At 37.8% G+C, this 27,064-nt stretch overlaps 1 protein-coding gene across 17 annotated transcripts in view; it reads left to right on the forward strand.

Annotated features, from left to right (window-relative positions):
• The window catches only part of ERC1 (ELKS/RAB6-interacting/CAST family member 1), a 291,778-nt gene that overhangs the window by 235,310 nt on the left and 29,404 nt on the right, over positions 1–27,064 (forward strand). For 12 of the 17 annotated variants that reach the window (XM_040650627.2, XM_046901424.1, XM_015286777.4 and 9 more), the window contains one exon: positions 21,651–21,752. In XM_040650627.2, the coding sequence (XP_040506561.1) occupies positions 21,651–21,752 (102 nt within the window). Of the gene's footprint in view, positions 1–21,650; positions 21,753–23,311; positions 23,379–27,064 lie in introns of all 17 variants that reach the window. The other 5 variants (XM_040650649.2, XM_040650653.2, XM_040650655.2 and 2 more) reach the window with 1 other exon arrangement.

Genomic DNA, 27,064 nt, shown 5'->3' on the forward strand with positions numbered 1-27,064 from the left:
CTGTTAGCAGTTCCAGGGGACTGTATCACATTTCAGGAATGTCTTAGAAGTTTAGCTGCAGTTCCTAAAATTCCAGTAGAAATTGTGAGTGAAAAATCAAACTTATATTAAACATTGTTCAAGAAAAACAAGCAATTCTGGTTAATCGAGATCTTCTGGAAGACTCTGAAAAGCAATTCTGGATCTTAAAAAGTTTATTCGTCCCTTCAGATTCAGAGTTGGGATCCTGACTTCAGTATTTCCTTCCTTGTGTCTTTAATACTATTTTAGGACTGTTGAGATCCTTGATAAGTATGTTGTATTTCAGTCCATCCCATTTCTAGGAAACACTTACTGTTTGTTGTGGGAAAGCAGTTCTTTCAGTTGGCTTGCAAGCACTGTTGACTAAGAGGTTCCAGTTTCCAAGTACGTAGGATGCAAACAGAAGTGCTGAGCAATATCGGAAGGAGGTGGTTTGTGTGAAGAGTTACGCATACTGTGGTACACACCATGGGCCTGATTTCTGAACCTGGCAGCAAGCTAGAAAAGAGCTTCTGACAGAGATAACACTTCAGAAAAGCAATTTTCTGATCACACCATAGTGAATGTGAATGGATCTAATTGTTGTCTATGTTTGGGGTTCAGATTATGCCTTTTCATGTCTTGTGCTGTTTATCACTGAGTGGCTACAGTGGCTTCTGTTGTTAGCAGACTGACTCACTGTTAATTGACTTTTCTTAGAGTATATAAAGATACAACTCTTTCCTAAAACAGGAGCAGTCTATCATCTAAGTCCCAATCTACGTCTTAAGAAATAATTTCCATGTTCTTCTGCCCCACAATTTCAAATGATTTTTTCTTACTTAAAACTATTTGTGAGGACAGAGATTTGTCAGTGGAAGGTCATATTGATACTTGAAGATTCTGCGACTATTCTTTCCTCTGTCTCTTCCCAACATTGTGTCATATTCCAAGCTGCTTGCCTGGGAAGGGTATTACTATGAAAGAGAAGGAAGGAGTGCTGCCAAAGACATTTTGGTTCTTTAATATACATACTTAAAGAAATTAAAGTTTGGATGAAGAGAGGCATTTCGGAAAGAGGATATGGCATGAATGTTGTTTTAATTTAGAATTTCTAGGCTCTGAATTGCAGGAATGTGCCTCAATATAGAGACCATTTCCTAATGAGGCACTCAGCATTGACCAGGCTTTCCAGTAAATGGAGCTGCCTGTTTCATATTGGTTGTCAGTTTGCATGAGGGATTTCCTCTATCATTGGAAAGGGAGGCCAATTGCAGGGCGAGGGTCACCAGCTAATGTGGTCCCAATTTACTTCCTCCCAAAGTACTTTGTCTCCTTGACTGGTTCATGGCGAAAGAGTGGTTGGGAGGCTGCCTCACATGAGGGGGCCAGGGCTGATGCAAGAATACAGAGCTGACGGTTGCCTAACACAGTCCAGATGTAGTGTGGCGAGCGCCAGCCACTGTGCTCGGTTTATATGCCATACAGAAGTCCCTGCAATGTGTGTCATGCTGGAATTGAAAGAGACCTGAGGAGCTTTGTGGCATCACATCCACCACTTTCCTGTTAGAAAAGAGCCTATTTATCGTTTATGCATTTTCTTGTCAAACAGAGTTTTAAAAATCAGGATATATTTGTTGTAGCTGTGTGAAATCAAATCCTACTTTGTAGCTTTGAGTTGTAAACGGAAGGCATACATGAATGGGCTGAGGTTTTCCTGTCTGTGGGCTTTGAGTCTCAAATGTTTGGGGTTTTCTACTAGGAGCTATTTGGAGCAAAGATTGTCATTTTCTGTGTTTATACACTGTCTAGCACAGTGGGGGCCTAACTTGACCAATATCTGTAAGCATTGCGATGCCATAAATGTCAAGTCATAGTAATGAAATAGTTAGGAAGCGCTGAACTTGTATCTGTATCTGTCTTCTGAGCTTGGAGTGTTACTCAGTTGAATTGTTTGTAAATCACCCTACTCATATTATTATATGATTCACCATGCTTACTTGAATTATTATGTAAATGTTTCATAATTATTCTCAATTATTATTTTAATATACTATTTCAGAACTTACCAAAAACTGGCTTGGTTCAGTGATATTGATGATGGAATCTCAAAATTTTCATTTTAGATGGTGTGATGCCATGTCACACTGCATATTGGGTTGCTGAGTATGTTTGTATTTTGCTGCCTTTTCTTACATAAATGTTCCCTGCTCTGTGGAGCCAGCTGGATAATCTTTTAAAAACATTTACAATTTTGGTCCTGTACTTTAGCTAGGCTTCCTCCTTCACATCTCTTAAACATAAAGTTTACACAATCATGCAGGTTGTTAATGAAAAAAATACTGAATTACTGAATGGTGCTGAGCTCAGGACAGATGTCCATGAAACACACCTGATTTATTCATCTATTCTGCTACTGAACAGTTCTTAATTACCGTGGAGTATAATTTCCCAGAAAGTTTGGTATCCACATTTTAATATTTTAATCATAGAAAAAAATGTCTCACTTTCAAGCCGAACCAGTTATGCCTGTATTCTATTCCCTTAAATCTTAGTGGAGACCCTCAATCTTGATAAGTCTTTTCTATGGCTCATCTGTCTTTATCATTATAATGCTATTGTTCATATATAATTTCCCTTACTGCAATTTAAGCTCATTACTAGTTTTTCTATTTGTTATGGGCATGGAAAAAAAGAGATTGTTTCTTAGATATTTTTAGCAGCCGTTTTTGTTTACAGTGGTATCTCCTCTTTGTTTTCCTCTGAATTGGACAGTTTCAGCTCTTTCAGTTTTCAAGTGCCTTTTTTTTTAGATATCTGATCACTCTTGTTGGTCTTTTTCAGATTTTATTTGATTTGTCTTCTTCCTTCTGCAAGTGTGGTAGCCAGAACTGGACAACCCTGAACATGAGGCATTTACTTAACTGGATTTGTTTGTGAATGTGTCATGTGAGACAGTGTCAGAAACCTTAATGCAATCTTCCAAAACCTCACCAATCCCCACAGGTTCCCCAGAATAACCACTAATAACTTCCATTATAGTTGATTATAGTATACTATACTAAGAAAGAGTTTATCAGCGTTTATAAATTTGAGGACATAAGATTTTTCTGAGAACCACCTCATTATTATTTGTCTGTCCTAAAATGATGTTCTCTGGGTATTGAAATTAATTTTGTTACTCACCTGTCTTATTGATGATCGACACACAAAAGAAATGAGCAGTTTGATCTTCTTGGTTTTATTTTTTGATAGCTTTCATTTTGAACAGAGTAGACTGTCAAGAAATGTCTTTGGCTCCCTTATGCTAACATTCATCTGCAATGTCTCCCTTAGTAATATCCATTTCATCTGATACTTTGACATTTGTACTTGTCCAATATACACTCTTGCTATTCAGTTAGTCTAAACTTTTTGAAAAAGTGCTTCTTTCTATCTTAGTGAACGGAGATAAGAAACCTCGTGCTATTGATAATATGGGCTATGTAGTCAATCTGCTTGCCATTAAGAGGAATCTTTAATACGTTCTCTTTTGCTACTGTCTCCTCATCATACTCATTCCTTCCTCTGTAGGCCAAAATGAATTGAGAGATTGTTATTTACCATTCCCAAAAATTGAGCAAAATTATTTGACAATGACTAGTACTATTAATATTTAGTATTTATGCAATATTCAATACATACTTCATCTAGCATTGCAAGTTCCAAACTGTTTTCTCTGTGCTTCTTCCCTGAAGATTTTGGCTGACATTCCTTATGAATCCAAGTTACTGTAAGGACTTGTTTCCCAAGTAAATGGGATCATGAGGAAAAGGAAAGAATTTTAGATTCCAGAATAGCATCTCCTCCCTGAAAATACTGGCTTTCCACTGTTACTTGTCTCCTTGGTAACCCAGCACACTGACACTTGACACTCTTTTGCCGCGAACTTTTCCAAAGTGAAGTTCCACTGGTTAGAGTGATTTTTCTTTGTAACAGGAGAATGTAAAATGGTTCAGAGGAGACTGACAGGCAAGCTTTTTCCTCTTGCTGCCATGGAGTTGTATCAGAATTACCCCACTTCTAGCAGGCTTTTATTACCACCCTGCCAGATGAAATACTGCAGATTCTGTAAATAATGCAGTTGGTTGGTTTTTTTTTTGCCTTAGCTACCCTGATTTGAAACCACATCTGATGATTACACGAGCAGCAAAATAGCTTCATTTTCACGTGATACATATGTGATCCCTACAGGTAATTGCTAAACATACCTGTTTCTGTGACAGAACTACCATTGTCCTCCAAGAGCGTCTGAGAGTTCCTGGTGGTGCAATGGTGCCCACTGAGTTTAATGAGTAGAAGCACCTCTCAAAACATAACACTGTCAGAAGATGTATTTAAGTTGTCTGGGTACGGTGATGGTGGCTTTTTCATAACTGAGAAAGCAAGGTAAAAGTAGATCTTTGAAATAAGTGACATCATTCAGGGAGGTTGGATCCATCTTCCTTAATTGATCCTTTTGCTACAGTATCTGTGTGTTTGCACTAGCAGGAGTGGAAATAGATAAAAAAGTGGGGGGAGAAAAGTGTATGTGATAAGAAAGCTGAGGACAGAAGAGTTTGAAGGGGACTTGGATGTCAGAGGTTCGTGCATGTATTGGACCAAACTGAACTTATTTTCTGAATGCCGGTATTCTCTAAGTCTTGGGTTAACCTATTTGAAAAAGCAATGGACAAATTAACCTGCTTTGCCAGGAAATTTTAAAGAAATAGTGAAGCTTTATGAGAAATGCTGCCAGATATGGTGGACTTGTAACCTTAAAAGTACAGTCACAGCCTTATTTACACAGTCTAGGTTCATGTAGAATCATAGTAAACTGATCTTTTTTAAGGTTCTTGTACCATCACTGTCTGACGGTTCAAATGTAGCTTTACAAAATTTGAATTTACTGTCTTTAATATATAAAGATCTTGAAATATGTTGTTTTTATAGTCTGGTTTTAGCTGTTCTGACAATGTAGCTGGCATGCAGGTGAGCAGGTAGAAGTGAGGGAATGCGCTCGTACACATCCTAGTCAGGAAGCTATTTGACTAGAAACAGAAGAGACTTGTGGCTGAAGTGAACATATATCCACTAATTGGCTCCCATCGAGCATTGCCAGCTGTCAAAGTCAAACATTGTGGCTTTTGTCGAAGGCCTGTAATCCACCCAGATTATCAGTCACGGTGCCACTCACTTTGCCAGTTGTTGCTCCTCTGCAATTATTTCTGTCAGATGGAGAGCTCTGCCAGGAGCAGGCCCAAATAACCTGACAGACACCGAGCAGGCACAGAAAGTGAGGCTCCATCATGCCCTTGAACACAACCTTGAAGTGTGAAATAAAGAAAGTACCTTCTTGCCATGCGTTCCAGACTTTTTTCCCATCATTTTTAATCATTAGTTACCACAGTAACAGCATTCAGTGCAGTGACAGCAGTCTTCTGTGACAGCATTTCATCTTTCTGTTATATTACATCTAGTCTCCTTCCTTTCCCCTTCCTCCTTTTACCTTTACCTCTGCCTCTTGTATTACTAAATAATGATGTATATTCAAACAAGTGCTCTGCTGTAGCTGGCCTCAGAATGCCAGAGAAATAAACTTTCTGTTGGCCCTACTGTAAAGAGCCATATCTGTTTTCTGCTTGTATCTTGACTAAGGCTTCAGTTTTTAGGGCTTTTCAGTTATGGATCTGCAGGCTTGCTTGGAGATGAAGGTTTGCTTCCCCACTGAGAGACAGAGACTTATAAAATTACTTTGGAAGAAAGATGACAAAGCAGTACTTGCTATCTTTTCCTTACAGACATTGGTAATATTATGAAAATAATCTATGGACTGATTCTTTCCTGGTTCAATCTCAGTTTTCAGACACTTTCAGACTATTAGAAATATTCCTCCATTTTACTGATTCTATTATTAAGATGTCATATTATAGTTATACAGCTTTTTAATTCATTTAAACTTAGCATAAATAAATGTAAATTAATAGGATAGTTGTTAAAAGCATCCACTGCCACATTTACAGTCTCTCTCATTCATGGATTACAAAGTCCTGTCCTAAATTATTAAAGTATTGTTGTTCCTTGCTAGAAAATCAGGATTGCATAATGTATCTACGTTAGTGGTTGAGACACCCTGCATCCCATTGATGTGCCTTTTCTATTTACTGGCAACCAGTTCGCTGGTGCTCAGCATCAGCTAGAGCATCTCCCCTACGAGGACAGGCTGAGAGAGCTGGAGTCTTGAGCCTGAAGAAGAGAAGGCTCTGGGAGGGCCTTATAGTGGCCTCCCAGTAACCTGAAGGGAGCCTACAGGAAAGTTGGGGAGGGACTTTTTGTAAGAGCAGATAGCAAGAGGATGAGGAGAGATAGTTTTAAACCGGAAGGGGGTAGATTTAGACTAGATATCAGGAAGAAATTCTTTACTGTGAGGGTGGTGAGACACTGGCCCTGGTTGCCCAATGAGGTTGAGAATGCCCCCTCTCTGGAAGCATTCAAGGCCAGGCTGGATGGGGCTTTGAGCAAACTGGTCTAGAGGGAGGTGTCCCTGCCTATAGCAGGGGGTTGGAACTAGAGGTTGGAACTAGATGATCTTAAAGGTCCCTTCCAACCCAAACCACTCTATGATTCTATAGTGGTTAAGTCTGCACTGGGAGGAGCTTGTGCAAGTGTTACTAACGAGTTAAGAACACTGCATGAGCTTGGTGGAATGGTGTAAATACAGCCGTCGTCATTTCACATAATTGTACTATATGGTGATTATCTGTGGTTGTTGTGGCAGAAACCACTGATCTAATAGGCGTTATTTTGCTGTTAAATATAGAGAGAAAGTGTTGAAGCAGATCTTTTTAATAAAGACATCAAACAGATCAAATTCATTAATTTTTATGAGACTTCTGTGCTCTGAATTTTATGTTAAGAACAGTAACCTGTCAGTTTCTGACAATCTTTCTGTTAGCTGATGAATTTGTGAGATTCAGAACCAGCAGTTTAGAAGAGCTGAAGAATGCCAATAGTCATTAACTCAAGGAATAAAATTATCGGTGCATCTTCTTTTGCTTAAAAGTTACAGCTTTTGTGGTAGTTGGGAAGGATCCATGCACAGCAACTTCCTGTTTGCTGTCCAGTGGCAGGATGTGCCTCAGGGAAAAAATATTTGAGAATTTCCAACAACTGGTTCTTGTGGCCAGGCTGGTTTGGCATCACTGTTTTGGTATTCGGATTGATGTTGTTTGAGTGCTGACCGGAAAAACAGAGAGCTTGTGATTACATTTAAATCTTGTCATTTAGACGAACTGTTTACTGATCTCTGAAGTTTTGGTGACAGAGAGGATGAGATCAGATCTCATCCTGATGAATTAATCCAAGGAATATATTGTGTGTGAAGAAAAAGGGATTTGACACTGAAATTTCAGTTCTCATACTGAAGATATGGAATGACTTCTTGTAGCACAGTAAAAGTACAGCAATTTTCCAAGAACAGTGCATGGTCACACTTCCTGTATTTCATTGTTTGATGCACCTTCATAGAATCATAGAATCATGGAAGGCCTGGGTTGAAAAGGACCACAATGATCATGTAGTTTCAACGCCCTGCTATGTGCAGGGTCGCCAACCACCAGACCAGGCTGCCCAGAGCCACATCCAGCCTGGCCTTGAATGCCTCCAGGGATGGGGCATCCACAGCCTCCTTGGGCAACCTGTTCCAGTGCGTCACCACCCTCTGTGTGAAAAACTTCCTCCTAATATCTAACCTAAACCTCCCCTGTCTCAGTTTAAAACCATTCCCCTTTGTCCTATCACTATCTGCCCTTTTTCTATAATAACAATTCTCATGAATTAAAGCTGTTTTACATGGCATTGGCAATTGTCTAGAAGATGCTATTAACCTCATCTACAGTCAAAACGTGCCAGCTTGGTATATAATGATTATCTGTTCCTATGTTTGCTGGTACTGTTCCACAGGGAAGACCCAATAAAACTTAAAATCATTTCACCAGCCTTGGTACTGGTTTTAATTTGTGTTTGATCTGTAACAGGTAAGGTGATAAATGCAGCAAGTATTCCAAAAAACATGTAAGAAGAAGGTGAAGTCAGAAATATGTGGTGATTGGTAGAAGATTTCAAGTAGATTTCAGGTTTACAGTTGTGCAACTTGTAATGTGCTTTTTACTTGAAGGAGGAAGGGTAGATAGAATTGTGTGCCTTAAAATTAGTGATCTAGAAGACAGCATATGTTGCATATTTGAGGTTTTACCTGGGGAATAATGCAATAAATCAATTCTAGTTGGTTGCAAAGGGAAAATAGAGAATTATAATTTCTACCATCTCAAAAACAGATAATGAAAAATTAAGTCTTAACTCTACAGAATGCACTTCAGCTTCGGTAAATAGTGAGCTGTTGATGACCAGCAGTCTCAGATATTTTTCAGCTTATGCCCTGGAATATTTCTGTGTACAGGTTTTTCATCATGCACTTTATTAAGCTCCATCAAATTCTGAGAATAATTCCCTTTTTTGAATCAGTCTGATTGAGCCTAGTCCAGTACACCATATCTCAGGCTAGTGAATAGATAATACAGAGGAAAATAGAAGTTTCATATTGCAGTTGGAAAACTGAGATATATGCTTGCAATTAGGCCTAAGTTTCTTGATTCTAATCCTTTGCTAATTTGCATACTAAATTGTAGAAATTGGTAGGATAGTGTATCAAGTTTATCAAAAGCAGTCACAGATTTATGAAATTAGGTATCAGTTTCTTACGATAGCATCTGCAAATGGACTGGTGCTGATGGCTGCAGACTCCCTTCAGTTCTATTAAATTCACGGTATTATGTTCTAAAGAATCCAAGTCTTAAAAAAAAGAGGAAAAAAAATTAAAAAGAAAAAGAACCACTCAGGTTTTGGTGCCGAATAAAGCCATGCATTTTGCATTCCCTAATAAGTACATCTCTACACTTTTTTCTCTGAGATGAGGAAAAGGTGTGTATTTTTTCCCTAGAGGTAATTTTTTTGCCACTTGACATTTATGAATGTGTGTAAAAAGTGGATGGAGACTTTTTTTGCTCCTTTCTGACTTTGGGAGCTGTGAGGGTTCTATTAGCAGCTGCCAACTCTGTAAGATAAGGATGAGAAAGTTGATACGGATGGAGACCCTGCTTTCAGTCCCTCCCACAAATGGGGGTCTGCAGACGATGCTGTCAAATACAAGGTAGAGATTTTGACAGACTGTCTTTAGAGCGGTTGTGTTCTACTGTACCTAAGTGAACCTTTATTGAACAAAAATAAATACATAAGTAAAGGAATGGTCTCTGTCCTGCCCTTCTTTGCTTTAAATGTGGTACCAAAAGTTTGAGTCTTTTCAATACCAAGAAATGCTTTCAGAAACTGTGCATAAAGGCAGAATAAGTTTCAAACTCAGTTATGTGATTGCTGTCTGAATTTACACGGCATAATCACATTTATCATACAGATATAAGATCAGTGAGGCACCCGAGCACCCTCAGTTTCAAGTATGAGTACATTTACCTTTACAATAACATCTCACAGGTTTAGGTTATCAGTAGGTGATTTTCAGTTTCTCAACTTCCATAGTACCTTACTCTCCAAATATATGTTAGGTCTGATCACTGTGCTGGTGCCGAGGGGAAGTAATGGTCTTTTATCTTGAATACAACCCTGGTTAAGGGATAGCCATTTTATTAGGGGTATTGTTCTCTTTGTTCGATTTCAACTTTACAGTCAGAGAACTGAGTCTTTTGTTCCCTTTCTTTCTGTTTACCACCAATTTCTGTCTTAGAGTGAATACAAATGTTTCCTGTAGGTGAGTAAACAAAAAACAAATGGAGCTCACAGTTAACTCTGGCCAAGCTTTTCATAGGAATTGAACAACCTCTTGTTTTTACAGTGGGATTTTTATTTAGGAGGGAACTTTAATATTTTAAACACTCGCTTTCCCTGTTGTATTATACTTAATCCTCTTAATAGTTTGAGAAATGAATCTTTCTACTTTTTTCACATTAAGCTGAAACTTAGCTGCAGTTTCTGACACCATGCCAGTGTGCCCTCCATCTCCAAAACACTAGTAGATAAACCTTGGCTTTGCCTCCTGTATTTCAGCTAGCAACCCAAACTGCTGCCAACTGCTGACATTAATGTTGTTGGAAAAAAAAATACTAAAAGCCATATAGTGATCCTTAAGAAAACACTCGTACATAAGTTGTTTAAAACTTGAAAGACTGTGCGAGCTTATTTGTTCTGTGGAAGTAATAAGTACTGTACCTTCTCATTCTGGGATTTTTTTCTTCTTTCTGAGGGGACATATATTTATTTATACAGACAAGTCTTCATTTTGTGCACTTTTCAAGTCTTTTACATATCTCACAAAGTGACAAGCATGCTATCAGTATGTGCTCCTGGACTGGAGAAAGAAGGATGCACAGATTGGGGGATGTGTTTAAGCACAAGCTAATTGTAGATCCTCATTGTCCATCTCTATCTTTTTTATCATTCAGATGATAAAAAGATTTCTTGATATCTCTTTCTCCTCTCTTATCCCATTTCCAAATTACTGGAGTAAGATAGTCCTTCTCCACTGTTACCCAGCAACCTTTTTACAATACAAATATGACTTCAGCAATATGAAGGCCTCCTTTTCTCATTCTAAGTCTTCTAGTGGCAAATAAATCATTTCAGTTTGCCCTTGTCCTTCTGTTCATCTCTGCTTCTTCCTCTGCTTTGTCAGGGCTCTTTCACACATGGCATCGCTTTTCTAAGTTTAATGACTTTGCATCAAAATCACTGTTAAGAAAAAAATCACCACAGGCATGATTGGCTGAACTCTTAATCTTCTTCCACAAACTTTTTCCTTTTGGTGGTTCTGTAGCCGAGACAGCATTTCTAATATTTTTCTAAGCTTTACAGCGTGCTTTATGGTGCCCAGTGGATACACCACTACTGATCTGCAGTGGCATAGTGTAACGCGAATCACAGAAAGGCAAGAGATTGGATGTAGAGAAGGCAATGACAAGAATACTGTATGAAATGTAGACACCTTAGAGAAAGTCATCTGACAAAACCAGCATGAACTATGTACTGTGTGTCATGAATTTCATGGAAGGGAAGAGAACTTACTACTTCTCTGAAAGGGTGGTCAGGCACTGGAATGGGCTGCCCAGAGAAGTGGTGGAGTCACCAACCCTGGTTGTGTTCAAAGAGCGTTTGGATGTTGTGTTGAGGGACATGGTTTAGCGAGAACCATTGGTGATGGGTGAATGGTTGGACTGGATGATCCTGTGGGTCTTTTCCAACCTTAGCAATTCTGTGATTCTATGAACATCTGTTTGATAATTTTGGCACAAATCCAAAATTTGGCACAAAATTCAATCTTCCCAACTAATATTATTATCTAAGCACTGATGCAGACGTTAAAAAGCGACCCTTGCAGAGGAAAAGAAAAAGAAAGAAGTGCTGGCTTATTGCGACAAGAGAAAAGCAGATGGAGAGGAATCATCTGTGCAGCCCTTTATTACACATGTGCTGCTATGTGCTTGGGCAGGAATCTTGCCTCTGTGGACCAAACACAGGGACAGTGTAGATGGACAGGAATTCTGTGTCTGCAGACCACACGCACAGATGGTGCGGACAGACAGGAATGTAATGTCTGTATGTTTGTATGAATCTTACGAGGCAGGGCTGTTCTATGTGGATGTCAGCCCTAATAATTAGCCGTACAAAGAAAATTCTTAGCATTAATTTAGTTCAGAGTAGCAATGCCCTGTTGGCTGTCAAAGGAAATGCCCTTTCAACTCTTCCCTCCATGATATGGGGAATTTTGCCTAGATTGAAAGATGAAAGTGAGGCAAAAAAAGATAGCGTTGTTTTTTTTTCTTCTCTCTTTTATATGCAGCTGCTTTTTAAATTCATTTCTAAGTTTTTTTTCTAAGTTTCACATCTTTTTTTTTTCTTTTTTTTCATAAATGTTTCTATCAACTCTGTTTATATCATGCAGACACAGACGCATTCATGTATATACCCAGGGCTAGGTTCTGGGCAGTTACAGACGGTCTGTGTTGAGGTGATACTGAGCAGCTCACATCAGTTTAGAATCTAGGAATTTGTATCTGTACATAACTACTTTTTTTTTTCTTTTTTTTTTTTTGCCAAGAACAGTATCCAGAAAGGGGGGTTTGGGGGGGGGGGGGGGGGCTGCTATTAACAACTCTTTGAAGCTGCAGGCAAATGCAGTTGAAGTGATGAGTCATATAACAATGAAAATATGTAAGGCTAAAACAGCTGTTGTTAAAACACTACTAAATACCTTCAAAAATAAAAATATCTGGAAAAGGGAATGCCTTTACTATACTTACAATAAAGACACAGTCAACAAAGATTCAAAGATTTGAAAACTTTCAAATGATGTCAAGTAGGAAAGATTTGTGTACATATACATGAGCAGATGTCCTACAAATGATTTTATCAAAGCAGGAAAAATTATTAGGTTTCAAAATTTTACAGTAAGATGCATCTTTCGTATAAATTCCTAGGTCGAAAGTTGTCAATCAGTTTTCACAGTACTGTTGAACTGAGAAGTTTTCTGAATACAGACTAGATGAAGGGCTATGACAGAAGCACAGTGAGTAAGATATCTGAGGTTATACAGACAGCTTTGTTAAGATGAGCATGAGCACATGGGTTTACTTTGGAAAGGAGAGCCAAAGAGAAAAAATAGTGAAGAGGAACAGAGTAGGAGAGAGTAAGATGAGCGGGGTGTGGAGTGAAGCTCAAGTGAAAAGGAAAGGAGAAATTTCAAGTCATAAGAAAACAGAAAGTCCCATCAACTGTGTCAAACAAAGCTTTTTCTGTTTTTAATAGAAATACTTTTCTGTTCTATGGGATACTATGTAGATAATTTAGAGGTTTTTCCTTCAGATATTTATAGATTTTGTAAGGCCAACTTACCTGGTTTTTAACTTTGGTGCTTAAATTGCCCAATTTTAAAATAATCACAATTCTTTATAATGCTACAAAGGAATTCCAACCTTAGCATAACAAAAGACTTACTTTTTCATTAATTTATTTATTTTACATTTTACTTTGTAAAATGCATGTATCACCAACAGTTTGTAGGAATGTTTATGCTGCACGTTGCGTTTCATCTCAATATTCTCAGTGCTTTTTTGCCTTTGATTTTCATTCAAAGGATGAAATATAAAATGTAATTTTTAGCCTGGGCCCACAAACACACAGGGGAGAAGAAAGGAGCAGAGGAAGAAGTACAATCAGGAGTTTTCAACAGTTTGAATAATGAGGACCGTGACAAAGACTAGTATTTCCTTTCACATTACTGCAGAAGTAGCATTTCACTTTTTTGTTCAAGTCAGTTGTCTCTAGTGGTGTGCATCAAAGTAAGCTAAAGAGACTGAGTAAACTGTATACATTAAACATACGGCAGACGCATGAACTAAACACAAGAGGTTCACTGCTGTTCAGCTGAGAATTTGTAGAAGCTCGTCCTCCCAGAGTCTTGAAGAAAGACATGGAGTGTGTGTAGTGTTAGAAAACTGCAGAATATCTTTAGAGAACACATCCAAACTTTTACAGCTTGGACAAAGCATACCAGTTTGGACCAGCTTTTATCTTAAACGCTCCAAAGTTAAACTCGAAAAAGTTTAAATGACAGTACTATCCATCTGTTTATCTGAGTAGTCCCCACCAAGTAGCATTTGATGGAGGGAAAGAAGTCTCAAAGATCATGAAACTTACAGGAACTTAATTAACATTCACAGCTGGGTAGAGGAGAATAAAGCCCAAAGTAGCGCTCCCACACAGGGAAAAGCAAGAAGAATTGAACCATGATGTATTTTGTTTGGCTATAGCATATGTGTATGGCTGGGCATTCAGAACATAACATACTTTCACACTAGTCCCAGCTGACTCTTGCCTGGAGACACTGTGGACTGGAGAAAGAGATTATTATAGGGTTGAAGGCCATGCTTGCGAGATGTAGGATGCAAATCCAAAGCACTCAGATTTCATTAGCCAGCATAAAATGGATAATAAAGTAGACTCCTGTGCTCTTCAAGGGTAGCTATGCTGTCTGCAAAAGAAATCAGTTCTTAACTGATGAAAGAAGTCATGAAGACTGTACAGTGGAGAATGGATGTAGCAGTGCAATTTAGCAACAAGTTGCAGTTAAACCAGTTTATATAAATGAGTCTTTTTTGCTTTCAGGGCATGTGGCAACAAAGGCTACTGCTCTACCTTTCCTTGCAGGAGATGCCCAGTAAAGCTCTTCTGTTCTGCTCCTGTGTGGAGCATAGGGCAGGCTCATAAAAAATACTCACTTCCTTTAAACCTAGATTGTAAAGATTGTGAATGCTCATTGCTGGAAGATAGATAGAACCAGTTCTCTGATTTTGTCCTAAGAAATAAAATGACTGTTCATTTTGCTTGCTGTTGCTGTCTACGTGTCTTTTTCAGTAAATAATTCTGGGGTGATTGTGTAGTACAAGGGATCTAGGATTCTTTGAGGATGTTGTCACAGAATACCATTTGTCCTTTAGGTCCTGCTTTTGATGCATAGGCCACTCAGTCAGTATGAATTGAGTTTACAATATGGTGGTAAGCGTTCTTAGACTTCAGCCCTTGCTGATACATTTTTGAGATAGAGGGACAAGCACCTTACTGATCTTTCTGCCTACGATCCTTACATGTGGTGGAAAAATGCCAAATAATTATTTGGTTTGATAGTAGTTAGCCATGAGAGAGAAAGAGGGATTTATTTTAATTTTTTTCTTTGATTTCTTTTTTTTTTTTTTTTTTTTTAACCTTTTAAATCTGAGTCTGGGCAGATTCCAGCTCTTGAAAAACAAATGGGAGAGAGGTTATACACTATTCAGTCAGACCTGAGCGCAGCTTTAGGTATGTCTTAAAGAGAATACAAGAGAGCTAAAGTAACACAGAGAGTTGTGTTCATATGGGTATAACACAACAAGGAATCCTAAGCACGAGGCCTTAATTGGGTTGTCAGTTGTACCACTATTTTTCTGTATATGGGATCCAGAGCAATAGACTTCAATAAGCTCTGTTAGCAGGCGGACCTGAGTTATTTATTTGTTCATCTCCTAAGGAACTAATAAAGAAACACATTCCTGTGCAAGGAAGACTTCAGTTCAAAGTTTAGTTTTTAAATCCATCCACATATATCTAATCTACATATGTCAAACCTCAGAGAGAAATTCATATCTAAGCGATCTCCTTTAGTTTAGTTCAAAGGTTTGCGAATATGTGTTCTGCAGAATGAAGTTCCTCTGTAATTACCACATGTGGGGAGATGAACAGAAAAATGAAATAATTAAATGCAGAAATGAACTAGGCTGATAAAGTCTTTCACTTTATAATCTAACATTGTTGTATCATTGCCAATAGTTGATGGAGAAGCCTTTGTCTCAGGTAGGATCTGTGTTAAATCCTGCAGGCTTTGAAAAACCACAGCAGCTGCATGCAGCATATGCTCTTTGTTGGTGTTACCAAAACACAGCACTCTGGGATATACAGAACTGTATAACAGGAAGGTTTTTCATTTGTATTCAGCTGTGCATTGTGTTTGTTTGCTGCTAATGGTGGGATCTCAGTTGCTAACACTAAACGTAGCCAAAAGGAAAGCCAAACCTCACTAATAATGTGTCTCTTAAACCCTGCAACTAAAAATGACAACTCAACATGTACCATGTCTTTAAAATTCAAAAAATGCCTCCTGGGTCATTAAATATCAGAAATGTGAAGGGCACGTACATTAAAATACTTGATGCAGACTCTCAGAGACGCCATACTGAAGATGAGTATATGCTGAAGGTAGTTACACAGGGCATCACAATCTAATGACAAGTGGGGAGTGTTTATTCTCTCATTTCTGGCAGCGGGTTCCAGAAGGAAGATGGTTAGGTATTTACAGAGGGTATGGCTCACCACATGTTCTCAAAGGAGAAAAGGACTATCTGAACATAAGAATATAATTTTTCAGGTATTCTGGATTTAGCCAATGGCTTCCAAAAAGGAGCTTCTCCATTATATTTCTCCATTATTAGTGGACAAAAGGTTTCTAGAATGTTTCATTGTACGTGTGTGCTCTCAGTGAAACATTCAAGTCTGAGAGAAATGGGATGATTCCTTTAACTCACTCACGCACAGTCTCCACCACATATCCATTTGTCACAAGTACAGTCATTATATTAACATTTACTTAATGTGTTGGTTTTTTTAAAACTTTACATTAAAGGAATAATAAAGCTTGTTTAGGCTGGTTAGCAAAGCCAGAAATGACTCTACTCAAGTATTTTACAAAAAAAAATGGGAAAGTAGTCACTGATGTCATGGTTTCCACTGTGTTCCACAGTGGAGAAACAGATTTGATGAGGATTCTTTGAGTAAGTCAGTGCGCTGTGTGAAGCTGCCTAGATTAATAAAGTGGATGCATAGCTTATGAGCTAGTATCTGCTGTTTATTAGAAGTCACGTCTAGAGATACAGGTGTGCTATTCCTACAAATAAAATTTGGCTTTGAAACTTCGCCAGTGTGATGGTGACCAGAACACTAGCTCTCCTGCTGAGATGCTTGAGGACGCTATGTATTCTCATTATAACATACAACGTAGTGCAAGCTTTCAAATAACAATATTCTGTAAAATATAAATTACATCTGTTGTTAAATCTGTGGTTTTCAAATTTATATGTGGAATTCCACTAGAACGAGATGTTGGACTCTGCTAGGTTTTACCAGCAGGATATGTTGCTGATCTTCCCCTACACTTTGTGGATCAGCTTGTAGTCCATTTTTTTCACTTATAATAATTTAGCTGTGATAAAATCTATTCATTCGGTCTTTAGGACGTAGGTGTACAAACAAAGTACTAGTGTAGCATGCAGTGAACTTACCCTTCAGATATCCAGGTGAGTTTGCCTTGAAGCTGTTCATCCATGAGGTGTGAATATGGTGAGATTTAAATAATATTCACCGTGGCTACAGTTTTGGCAGCTAAAATATTACACAAGTGCTGTTTGGAACAAAGGTTTTCAGGTGTTGGCTGCATTAGAACCTGTCTACTCCGTGGTGATTTCCTTGCTTACCCAAACATTTTTTCAATATAAAACACAGGCAGAAGTAGACTATAAGATAAGTAGAAAAACAGTATGGGGAATATATGGTTTTAGTGCATGTGAAATCACAAAACAACAGAAGAGCGTGTTTAAAAGCAATGCTGGATCTGAGCATTCACATTTATGCTTAAAAACAAGTTTATGTCATATTTTCTCACGGTTCTTCTAATATACCCTTCTGTTGTAGTAAGGGACAGGACAAAGGCTGAGGTTAAATAATGAGTGATTGTTAGGAATACATCAGATGTATCAGAGGGGCAAAAAAAGTGATTGCAGAAATTCTGCCCCCTCCAAAAAAAAGAGTGGCATGCAGGATCTGATTCTGCTCAAGCATTGTCACATATAGCTGGAGAAAGCTTTGTTCAAATATTATGCCCTAGATCTGGGGTTCACAGACTCTGATCTGCAGACGTCTCATGGCAAGCTCTCTGGATTTCTGTTAGCAGCCTGAAAGAGTGTGTTGGTTCTTCAGTAACTTTGAGGATTGACACTAATCTAAAGGGTTGTAGGGCTCTTCTTTCATGCAGTGTTTGTTGGTAGACTGAAGGGTGTTATTGCAAGCTTGGCAGGGTAGGTGTATCCTGTGTGCAATTGCTGTTGTTTGCTCTTTGGTGCATTGTCTTGTTGGTTGGTGTTTGGGACTTGTTTTCTTTTTTTGTGCTGGAAGACAAATTTAGGAAATCTGTCAAAAAAGAAAGGATAGAAAGAAACCTTCTGGAAAAAAAGGAAGAAGCCTGTTAAGTTATGGGATCTTGTCTTTTTTTCCAGCTTAGTGATTTATCTGCACATGGGTGAAGAAAGTACCTGTAATGTCAAAAGGTATTTTTTAAGCAAAATTTGGATCTGACATCCAGGTCTTATCATCACTAGTTCTGATTACAAGCTCTGTAGGTTTAGACAAAAGCACTCCTGACACAACTGATTTGTCTGCATTGCTCGTTTATTTTCTCACAGGACACTGTGGTTAAACCACTTTGTTGTTCATATTTTTTACAGTGATGTAGAAATGTTTGCCTTAGGATCTGAGCCATAGCCTCATAAGGTGGGAGAGGATTGTATAATAACACAATGACAACGTGCTTTAGGACTGCAGGATGTTTAAGTGGTTCCCCACAGTAAAGTAAATGGTTTGTTTTAAACCATTCCAACAGCCATATGCCAATATCCTAGAAGTTTCCATCCTTAAGAATATATATATTTTTTTTTTTCTGGAGAGGAGCAATAGGTAAAAAAGTCTGTTTATGTATTTCCAGTTGTTTTGAAAATTCTCAATTAGTTCTTCATTTAGCACTTAGGCCAAAAGCAGAATTGTTATATTTCCATATTTGATATATAGAATTACAACATAAAAACACATTTGCCTACTATGATAGAAATAGGTCTGCAACACTGCTTGGAACATTAATATTGAAAAACACATTAGTGGTATGCACCAAGAAATAAACTTCCCTTCTTCCATCTCTTAATTTTTGCCTCATTCCAAGGATAAGTGTGTCAGTGCTGAATTTGGTGTTTTCTTGCCAAGACTTGTATATCAGAAACAATGCACTCTTAGAATATCAGCGAAAACAGTGGAAGGTCAGGTTGGATTAAAAGGGCAATACAGAAAACATATTCCTGGTGAACTGATTTGGTATGTTTGACCTCACTGGGATGCTGGAGACATTCTTCTGGGTTTAATATTCAAAGGGCTGTAATGGAGCTAAGCAGCTAAATCATATTTGTGCAACTAGGAGGAGTTTTGGAGCTCATCTTTCCCCTCTTTTGAAAATGCCAACCTTGATAACTATAAAATTATCTGAAAGTGAAAAGCCCAAATTCTATGAATTAAAGCATAATTTAGACTGGAGTGGTCCTTTACATACTATCTAGTCTGAGAACCCACTAAAAGTGTGTCTTTTTAGAGTAGACTGCTCAAGGCTTCATCCAGTTGAGTTTTGAGTATCTCCAAGGATATAGATGGCCACAACCTCTTGGCAGCCTGTTCTGGTGTTTTATAATCCCAATTATGAAAAGGTTTTTCCTGATTTCTAACAAGAATTTTCTGTTTTCCAATTTGTATCTGCTGTCTCTTATCCAGTTTCATCCAGGAAGACTAGCGTCATCTTCTCTATTTCCTCCTATCAAAATAATTAAAACCTCCTCTTTTTCAGGTTAAATCAGCCCAATTCTCTTAGCCTCTTCCTATGCCTCCTGCTAACTATTAATGGTAGGATATGCTACTTGAAGTCAAGGGACAGATGCATGCAACCTCTTCCATTCCACTTCAGAATTTTCTGCAAGAGATGTTGTTCTTCAAATGATTAGATCTTCATATCATTCTGTTCCTATACTGGAACTAACACAGAGGTTTTTTACATGCAGTAGCATAAAGCATGCAGAATAGCTACTTTCTTTTCTCAGAAAAGTTAATGGTTTGTATTAATATACTGCTACAATTCTGCTTTTTTTACAAATCCATTCACATACAAATTGAAATTCACGTGAAAGATTATTATAAAAGCCAACATTTTCCAAGAAATCAGTAGGTCTTACTGCAAAGAAGAAATGATTGAAGATCCAGTCTTACATTTAATAAAATAATAAATATGGAGAAAGCATCTTTACAATGAGCTGGTTGTTTGAGTATTAATGTAGCACATTTCAAGTAGTGATTTATGAATGATGAGTCAGACTTGGAATTCAAACCTTGTTTGACAAAACAGAACAATATGAAGATTAAACTGCTTATTGCTTAAGCTCAATTTACAATTAGCTTTTGTTAAATTAATCCAAACTGAAATCAAATCCAGATTTAAGCCCTGGACCGTCTCTATAATGGTCTGAATACAGGCAGTTCAAATCTACGTTCTCTAGCACTGAGAATCTCATTAAAATAATAGTTTGCAGTGAGAAATCATTCAGTTATGAAGGGATTGAATCAACAACCGGCATTTTTACAGTGAGCTTTGAGCTTTCCTTGAAGACATTTAATTTTAGTAAATCTTTGATGATTTTAATATGTCTAGTACATAATTCACTGTGTATCATATCTCATACAGGTCTGGCTAGCCTTTTTTTTTTCTTTTCTTTTCTCTCTTTTTTTTTGGTAGTACAAGAATTTCACAAAGCTCAAAATGAGGCTTTGCCTACCTTATTGAACTGGAAAAAGCCATCTTTCTATTTTAGTTCTGCTCCCAAAATATGTGCGTAGTGACAGTGGCACCCAAATGCCCTCCGTTGAAGCGGCTGACACAGCTTACATTGTGAGATCCAAGATCCAGCTCTCCTGTGTAGTTTCCCTTATGCTACATACTGAGTATCATTGCCATCAAAGGCCATGAATGGTCTTTGTAGCTCTACTGGGAAAGTGAGCCGTTTTGATTGTGTGGATTATTTCCTCTGTGCGCGTGTTTGTGTTTGAAGGCATTTAGGAACCTCCTTTCAGGATAGTTGTTTGTTAACAGGGCTTCGTGTCACTAACATTTTCCTTTGCAGACACAACCATAGAGTGTATTTTAAAGTTCCTTGCAATTGCTAACCTAGAGTGGTAATGTTAAGGCGGTATTCGATTTATTTTTAACTGTCTTTTTAAACAATTTATTGCCTGGAAGTAAGGAGAACAGGCCAATCTTGTGCTTAGTTAGTTGTCCTTGTACAAGTGCAGTGCTTCCCTTGGATTTTCATTTGTGTTTAAACTTAGTTGAAAAATGACCTTTGATATATCTGGTAGCCTGAAATTCCTCACATATTTTATATTTTCTGCTTAAACCTTTGAAACTTGCCATTTCCTGAGAAGTTGAAGAAAATCTAAGAAAAGCAGAGAAACTTATTTCGTATTTTGTCAATTCTTTGCTTGACTGTATAGAGTTTATAACTTTACGCAGGTCTATTATGTCACCTCTTCTTCCCAAAGACAAATTTATTAACCTTGCGATTTCCTCACAGGAAAGCTTTTCTGTTATTCAGATTTTTCTGACCAGTCTGAGGATTTCTGTACTCTTTGGTATATCGATGAAGATCTGATTTGCATATTTAGACTGAATGTGTTTTGTTGTTGTTGCTGTTGTTTTTAATAATCAATATTCAGCATTCCTACTATTATCATTTACTCTTTTAAAAACAGATTTCTTTCTTTAAAATTACTTAAGCTCATCTAACTGATGTTTTCATTGGATCATTCTCAAAATTGGTATTTGAACCTTAATCTCAAGGTTCTTTAACAAGAAATTAGTTTCTTCCTACACATGTATACAGCACCAGATTTAGTAGGTACAGGCCAGATGAGCCACTTAAGTGCAAAATTAACCCAGCTCCACAGCATAGTGATTTTAATGTGTCTTCATTTTTCTGTAGTAATACCTATGTATGTTTTACATGCATATCTTATTTTTTTTCCAAGTATGGATTTTGGACATACTGAATAGCATAAATAGCCTATTCTCTTTAGTCCCTGTGACCACTTTAAAGTTAATCTGAAATTCTTCTTTTCTTGAATAGACACAGAACCGTATGAAGCTGATGGCTGACAACTATGAGGATGATCACCTCAAATCCTCATCCCATTCCAACCAAACCAACCACAAACCCTCCCCAGACCAGGTAAGATCTCTCTCTTGTAAAGTAATTTGACAACGGAGACTGATTATTTTGAATTGTATGTTATTTTCCCTGACATGCTTGCAGTACCTTGGAACAAAAATAGCATTCCACAGTGCAGTTATAAAACAGAAATTGATGTTGCTGTTGTGTCACCTTCCTTGAAAACTCCCAAAATGTGAACAAATAGTTCCTGATGCCAACCTGTTATTAAGTGGGTGGAGAAGAGGGGGCAGTAAGAAATGTTGCTTGCCTAAAAATGCAAGACTAGAGTCCTGTGTAGCATGTTCACGTTTTAGTAACTCGTGGTTTGCTGCTTGAGTATGTGGAGTGCTGAGAACTGTTCCTTGTCTTCAGTAGCAGAAAATCATGCTCCAGGATCAGCTTTCTGATCTATGTATTGCATACGAGCAGTTCCCTTCACTTCCCATGAGGAAATCCTGGCCTGTGTGCCAAATGAGCACAGACTGCTCCCTCACAAACTCAATGGGCCATGAACTGGAGGAAAATCATTTTACCATCTCCAAGGCAGTGAGGAGCCCCTTGTGTCACTTACAAAGCACAGCTGTGTGTTTGATAACTATCAGAAAGATTACCTGTCCCTTGGGTAACACAGAAAATGCCAACGTAATTGCATATCCCTTGTTGTAATCTCATCCATTCCAATTTAATTAAAATATTAGTGATCATTAATCACTGCTTGACAAAGTGAAAGAATGTTTGGCACTCCTCTTCACCCTCTGGCTGATCAAGAAATTATTGAGATCTGAGGGAAGGCATCTCACTCTAGACCTTTAAGCACCAACCTCGTGAAATACAGAAATTGAGTAATGTACAAGGGGAAAATGGGAAAGCAAACAAAAAACACAATATTCGCCTTGCAAAAATAAATGATTATTTTTTTTCTCTGTCTCTATTTGAAAATAACAAGGGATATACTCAAAGGAATGGTCAGAAAAACTCTCATTTTCAAAGCAGCTTCCTTCTGCATCTTGTTTTAATACCATTCTCCAGATAGTAAGGAAAGAACTGTAAATTGAATGTCTTTAATTTCCTGGTATGCTTTTGGAAAATGTTGGTTTTAGCTTCTTCAGGAGAGCGCAGTTGTTAATGCTGCATATTAAATTGCTTTTCTAAATTTATTTTGGAGGAAATATTAGAATATCTGTCATATCTGCATTGCAAGTATGTAGTGAAATGAATCCATTTCTACAGTGTAATTGTAACGGAGTGCATGGTAGTATTCACAGATGAAATGTAAAGATAAAATTGAAATACTTAAGGGTTTTCTTGCAAAGACCTCAAGGGGAGGGTGGCAGGGAGAAGGCAGGAGGAGAGTCCAAGTGCACTTTCCCTTTGTGGAGGGGCATTTTAGAAGCTAGCTAAGGCTACAAGAGAGCAAAGGAAGCTGTACCTCAAGGTAACCCTGAGTATTCCGTAAGGAAACCACACTTTTTGCTACTATTTGTACTTACATATGTGCTTTAAATACTAACCAACTCTTTATTTCATTCCCATGCTGCTCTGGGGCTTTTCTCCCATTGCCACCTGTGCACCGCTAGGATGAGGAGGAGGGTATTTGGGCATAACCAGTCAGATGCTCTTAGCTCAGCCATTTTGTTCAGAACGGTGAGAATCAACTTCTCTTGCCATTAAAAAAGTTTCCGACAGTCACTCTCCCCTCTCACTGCTGCGTGCATTGTGAAACCGGGGCACACCCCTTCTCCTTTGCTTGCATAGTCTCTGCATGTGGGTGTTTCTTGTGTGCCTATTTGCTGTCGGTGATTTTCTTCTAATAATAATCATGTCATTGTTTCATGATGTGGGGAGAACTTTCCAGGGCATGTAATTGAGTTTATATGCAAAGTCTTAGTGCATACAAGAGAACAGGAAACGTCTTTCACAATTTATCATTAGCTTCATGAAGGAAATGTTTTCAGCAAGATTCTTTTTCCGAGTAGTTTGCACTGTAGCCAAATCTACGTATGCTTTTTCGATTCTGGTTAGTAAAAAACTTGCTCGGAGATAGTGTTCCTCCTGCAGATAATGTTTCTGCTAACGGTTTCAAGGATGTTGAGATCTGTGAGATGGCTGCCATGCAGGCTCACCTACATGCTCACAAATATTTATCAGCTCAGAGCAGATGATTCTTAATCCTGACTCAGAATGTAAATTTTCGATAAATTTGAAGGAAGAGAATAAAATCCCCTTAGGCTTACCCTGTGCCTTCCATCTCCTGCATTCTCTCTCTCCCTCTTTCTCTCTCTCTCTCTCTCTCTCAAAAAAAAAAAAAAAAAAAAAGGAGAAGTTGGTAGCTTTTTGTCATTTAAACAGCATTTTGTCTCTATATGTGCCCCCATAGTTTTATCTTTTCTGCTGTCTGTCTCTGCCACAACTCCCATTTCCACAACAGAAGGCAGTGCATGGGGCAGAGTCATTCTCTAGCAAAGAAGAAAACATTTACTGGCCAGGAGCCTTGATATGGAGCCACACAGATCAAATACGGATTAGAAGGCTACAGTGCATACAATTTATTTTTAAAGTTTTAAAGTAGAGTAAATTTATTTAAACACTATAAATATTGTAAAGGATTGAGCTGTGATGATAACAGTTTAAAAATGTATACAGAACGTTTTCACATACCCTTTATTAAAAATATTTCACATGCATTTCTTTGCAGCTTTTCCCAGAACTTGATTTTTCCATATCAATTACTTGAAAGAAAGCTCTTCTGAAAAACTGTGGAAATCTTGGAATTTCACATTTGTGAAAATTATTGCCTCATTTGTAAAAAAGAACCAATTACTCTCATTTCTTCACCCTTGCTCAATTAACTGCGAAGTTACATTTCTGTCTGACTATTGATCAGATCCCTCTTTTCAAGTCAACCATCTGAAAAATGTAATCCAATTGGGACAATGTCAAACTTGAGTTTCATGCCTTGGGGTTTGAACTGGGAAAATCTCTTCAGTGGAAAAACTGATAAAGTGCTTCATTAATTTGCACTTATTGTTGATTTCACGTTCTTCTCCAATCACTGTTCTTGCAATGGCTGTATGTTAGTGTGTGATGTTAAAAGTTTTAGAGAGAATGCTTGTTAAGTTTTGTGGAAGCATGGTAATTAAACAGGAATGATCAGGTAAGTAAACGATGAAAAGGAAGACAACACTCAATATAAAGGTAGGAATAGTTCTGATTTTCATTGCAGTGTGAAAATGAAGGTTGTGTAGTGAATATTGATAGAAAAATCTCTTTTCTTCTCCCATTTGCTGATCTTTCTATGAATGAAACTGTGTCAAGAGTGTGTTTTACTATTTTACTGAGTCGACAGGTACTCCACATACCAATTAAATACAGTACATGCCTCTACTTGGTACTTGAGGCATTTTCCTCTGCTTCCACGCTATGGCAGCAGAACAAGGAAAGCATGTTACAGAATATCCTAGTCAAAATAATGAGGCAGCCAGCATCCTCACCTAACAAGCATCCCATCTGAGAAACATGTCAGTCTCAAGTCTGCCTTGCATACATCAACGAGGGAAAACACAGAGGTGACTGATGCTTCCCAAGCCATTTATTCCTAACAAAGTCCATTTTTACCATGGCATTGCATGTACATTCAAAATAAATAAATAAATAAAAAGTTCTTGATCTTTTTGTAAAAGAAAAAGATTTAAAACCACTGAGTGCTTAACCTGCATGTGTTAAAGTGCATGTGTTAAAATGATTTTTAGAAAGTATTCAGTAGTATAGGACTTGAAGATAATTTTTCAAGGTTACTTTAGGTCCTTGAGGATGTGATTTTCTCTGGCCAATACTAAAGATACAGTGGAGACCACCGAAATACGCACAATAACAAGCTACATTATTTTATGTTTGTGGAATTGATAGACAATGTTAATATTATGTCAATTCTGTACATGACAGCACTGTCAGATATAATTCCCCTGAAATGGAGCATGCACCCTTCCTATAGTTTCAGAGAACGGTAATTTGCAGTTCCATCTAAATACGAGCCTTTATCTCTAGGAACAATTCTCTCAGTTCCTTGCTGTCTGAATTTCTCATGACTTTTTATTTCTCAGGTTGCTCAATTCATGTAGTTTTCTTGTTAAGTACAGCAATACTATCCACTATGTGAGGAAGTGTGAGCATGGTTCTGAAATCTGCTTGCGTTACCTCTGCCAATCAAATATGAGAAGAACTAATTTTGTTGAATGGATGTAGTGAGCACAGGATCACAAAAAAACTGTCAAAAGAGTGAGAGGCAATCAAATGGAGGGACATATGGAAAAAGCAACAGTAAAGTGAAAGTGCGAAGGGCAAAAATAGAAGAAGAGCAAAATGAAACTGTGACAACTGAGACTTATATCCCAGTATATAATTTATATGTACTTTGTGTGTGTTTTTAAGCATGCATGCCGTTGTATAGCATTCCTCTTCCCATATTCCATTGCTCTGGCTTGCAGTAGGAACTGGAACCCAGGAGATGCCATCACCATGTGATTTTTGAACTCATTCTGTGGAATTATTTTCTATTAATGATTGCCAAAAAAAAATCTGAAGTCATGGATATGCCTGCTAAGGAGCAAAGCATTTGGCTTTGCTGTGTTTGAATTCCAGGAACAAAATCTGAAAATGAATTTTAGGCTTATTAGAGTAACAGTGGGATGGCCTAAGAGCTACCATTGAACTGGAGCACATTAAAAGAAAAAAACCTGAAAAGTTAAAGATGATGAAAACATCAGTACATTCCTATTACTGTAAAAACCTTGCCAGACAAAAGGTCTCTTTCTGTGACGTTTTTCATTGAATTTTGTCAAATTCATCTATAAGCTGTAAGCACTGTGAGTTGGTTGCTGAAGATATTAGCATAATTTAAGACACCTCTTTAGATTTCAGGGGTAATGCTTGTGATGGAAAGAGGACTTAAGTCATAACTGGGAAATATTTGAATCATTTTCATTATCTGACAGTCAACTCAAGTAAATTTCATAGACTTCTTGTCAAAAAGTGTAAATTATAATTTCAGGATCATCAGATTACACCTATCCTATTCAAGAGCAATGTAGTTTGAATGACATTTCTATACTCCTTCTATTATGACAAAGTTGTTAAAAAGGATTGAAGTAAGAATAGAAATATTTAAGCTCGCAGAGAAGTTGGTGCTACCAAACACAGGCAAAAGGCAAGGGAACTGTCAATTTGTAAGCCATGTTTTCTGGTGTTCACAGAGCAATTTTGTTTCACCCCTAGGAATGCTGAGGATGAACATTCATGATTTTCCTTTTGTTTGTTTTTGAGGAAGTGTTTAT

This window comes from Gallus gallus, chromosome 1, assembly GCF_016699485.2.
Source record: "Gallus gallus isolate bGalGal1 chromosome 1, bGalGal1.mat.broiler.GRCg7b, whole genome shotgun sequence".
Taxonomy (NCBI): Eukaryota; Metazoa; Chordata; class Aves; order Galliformes; family Phasianidae; genus Gallus; species Gallus gallus.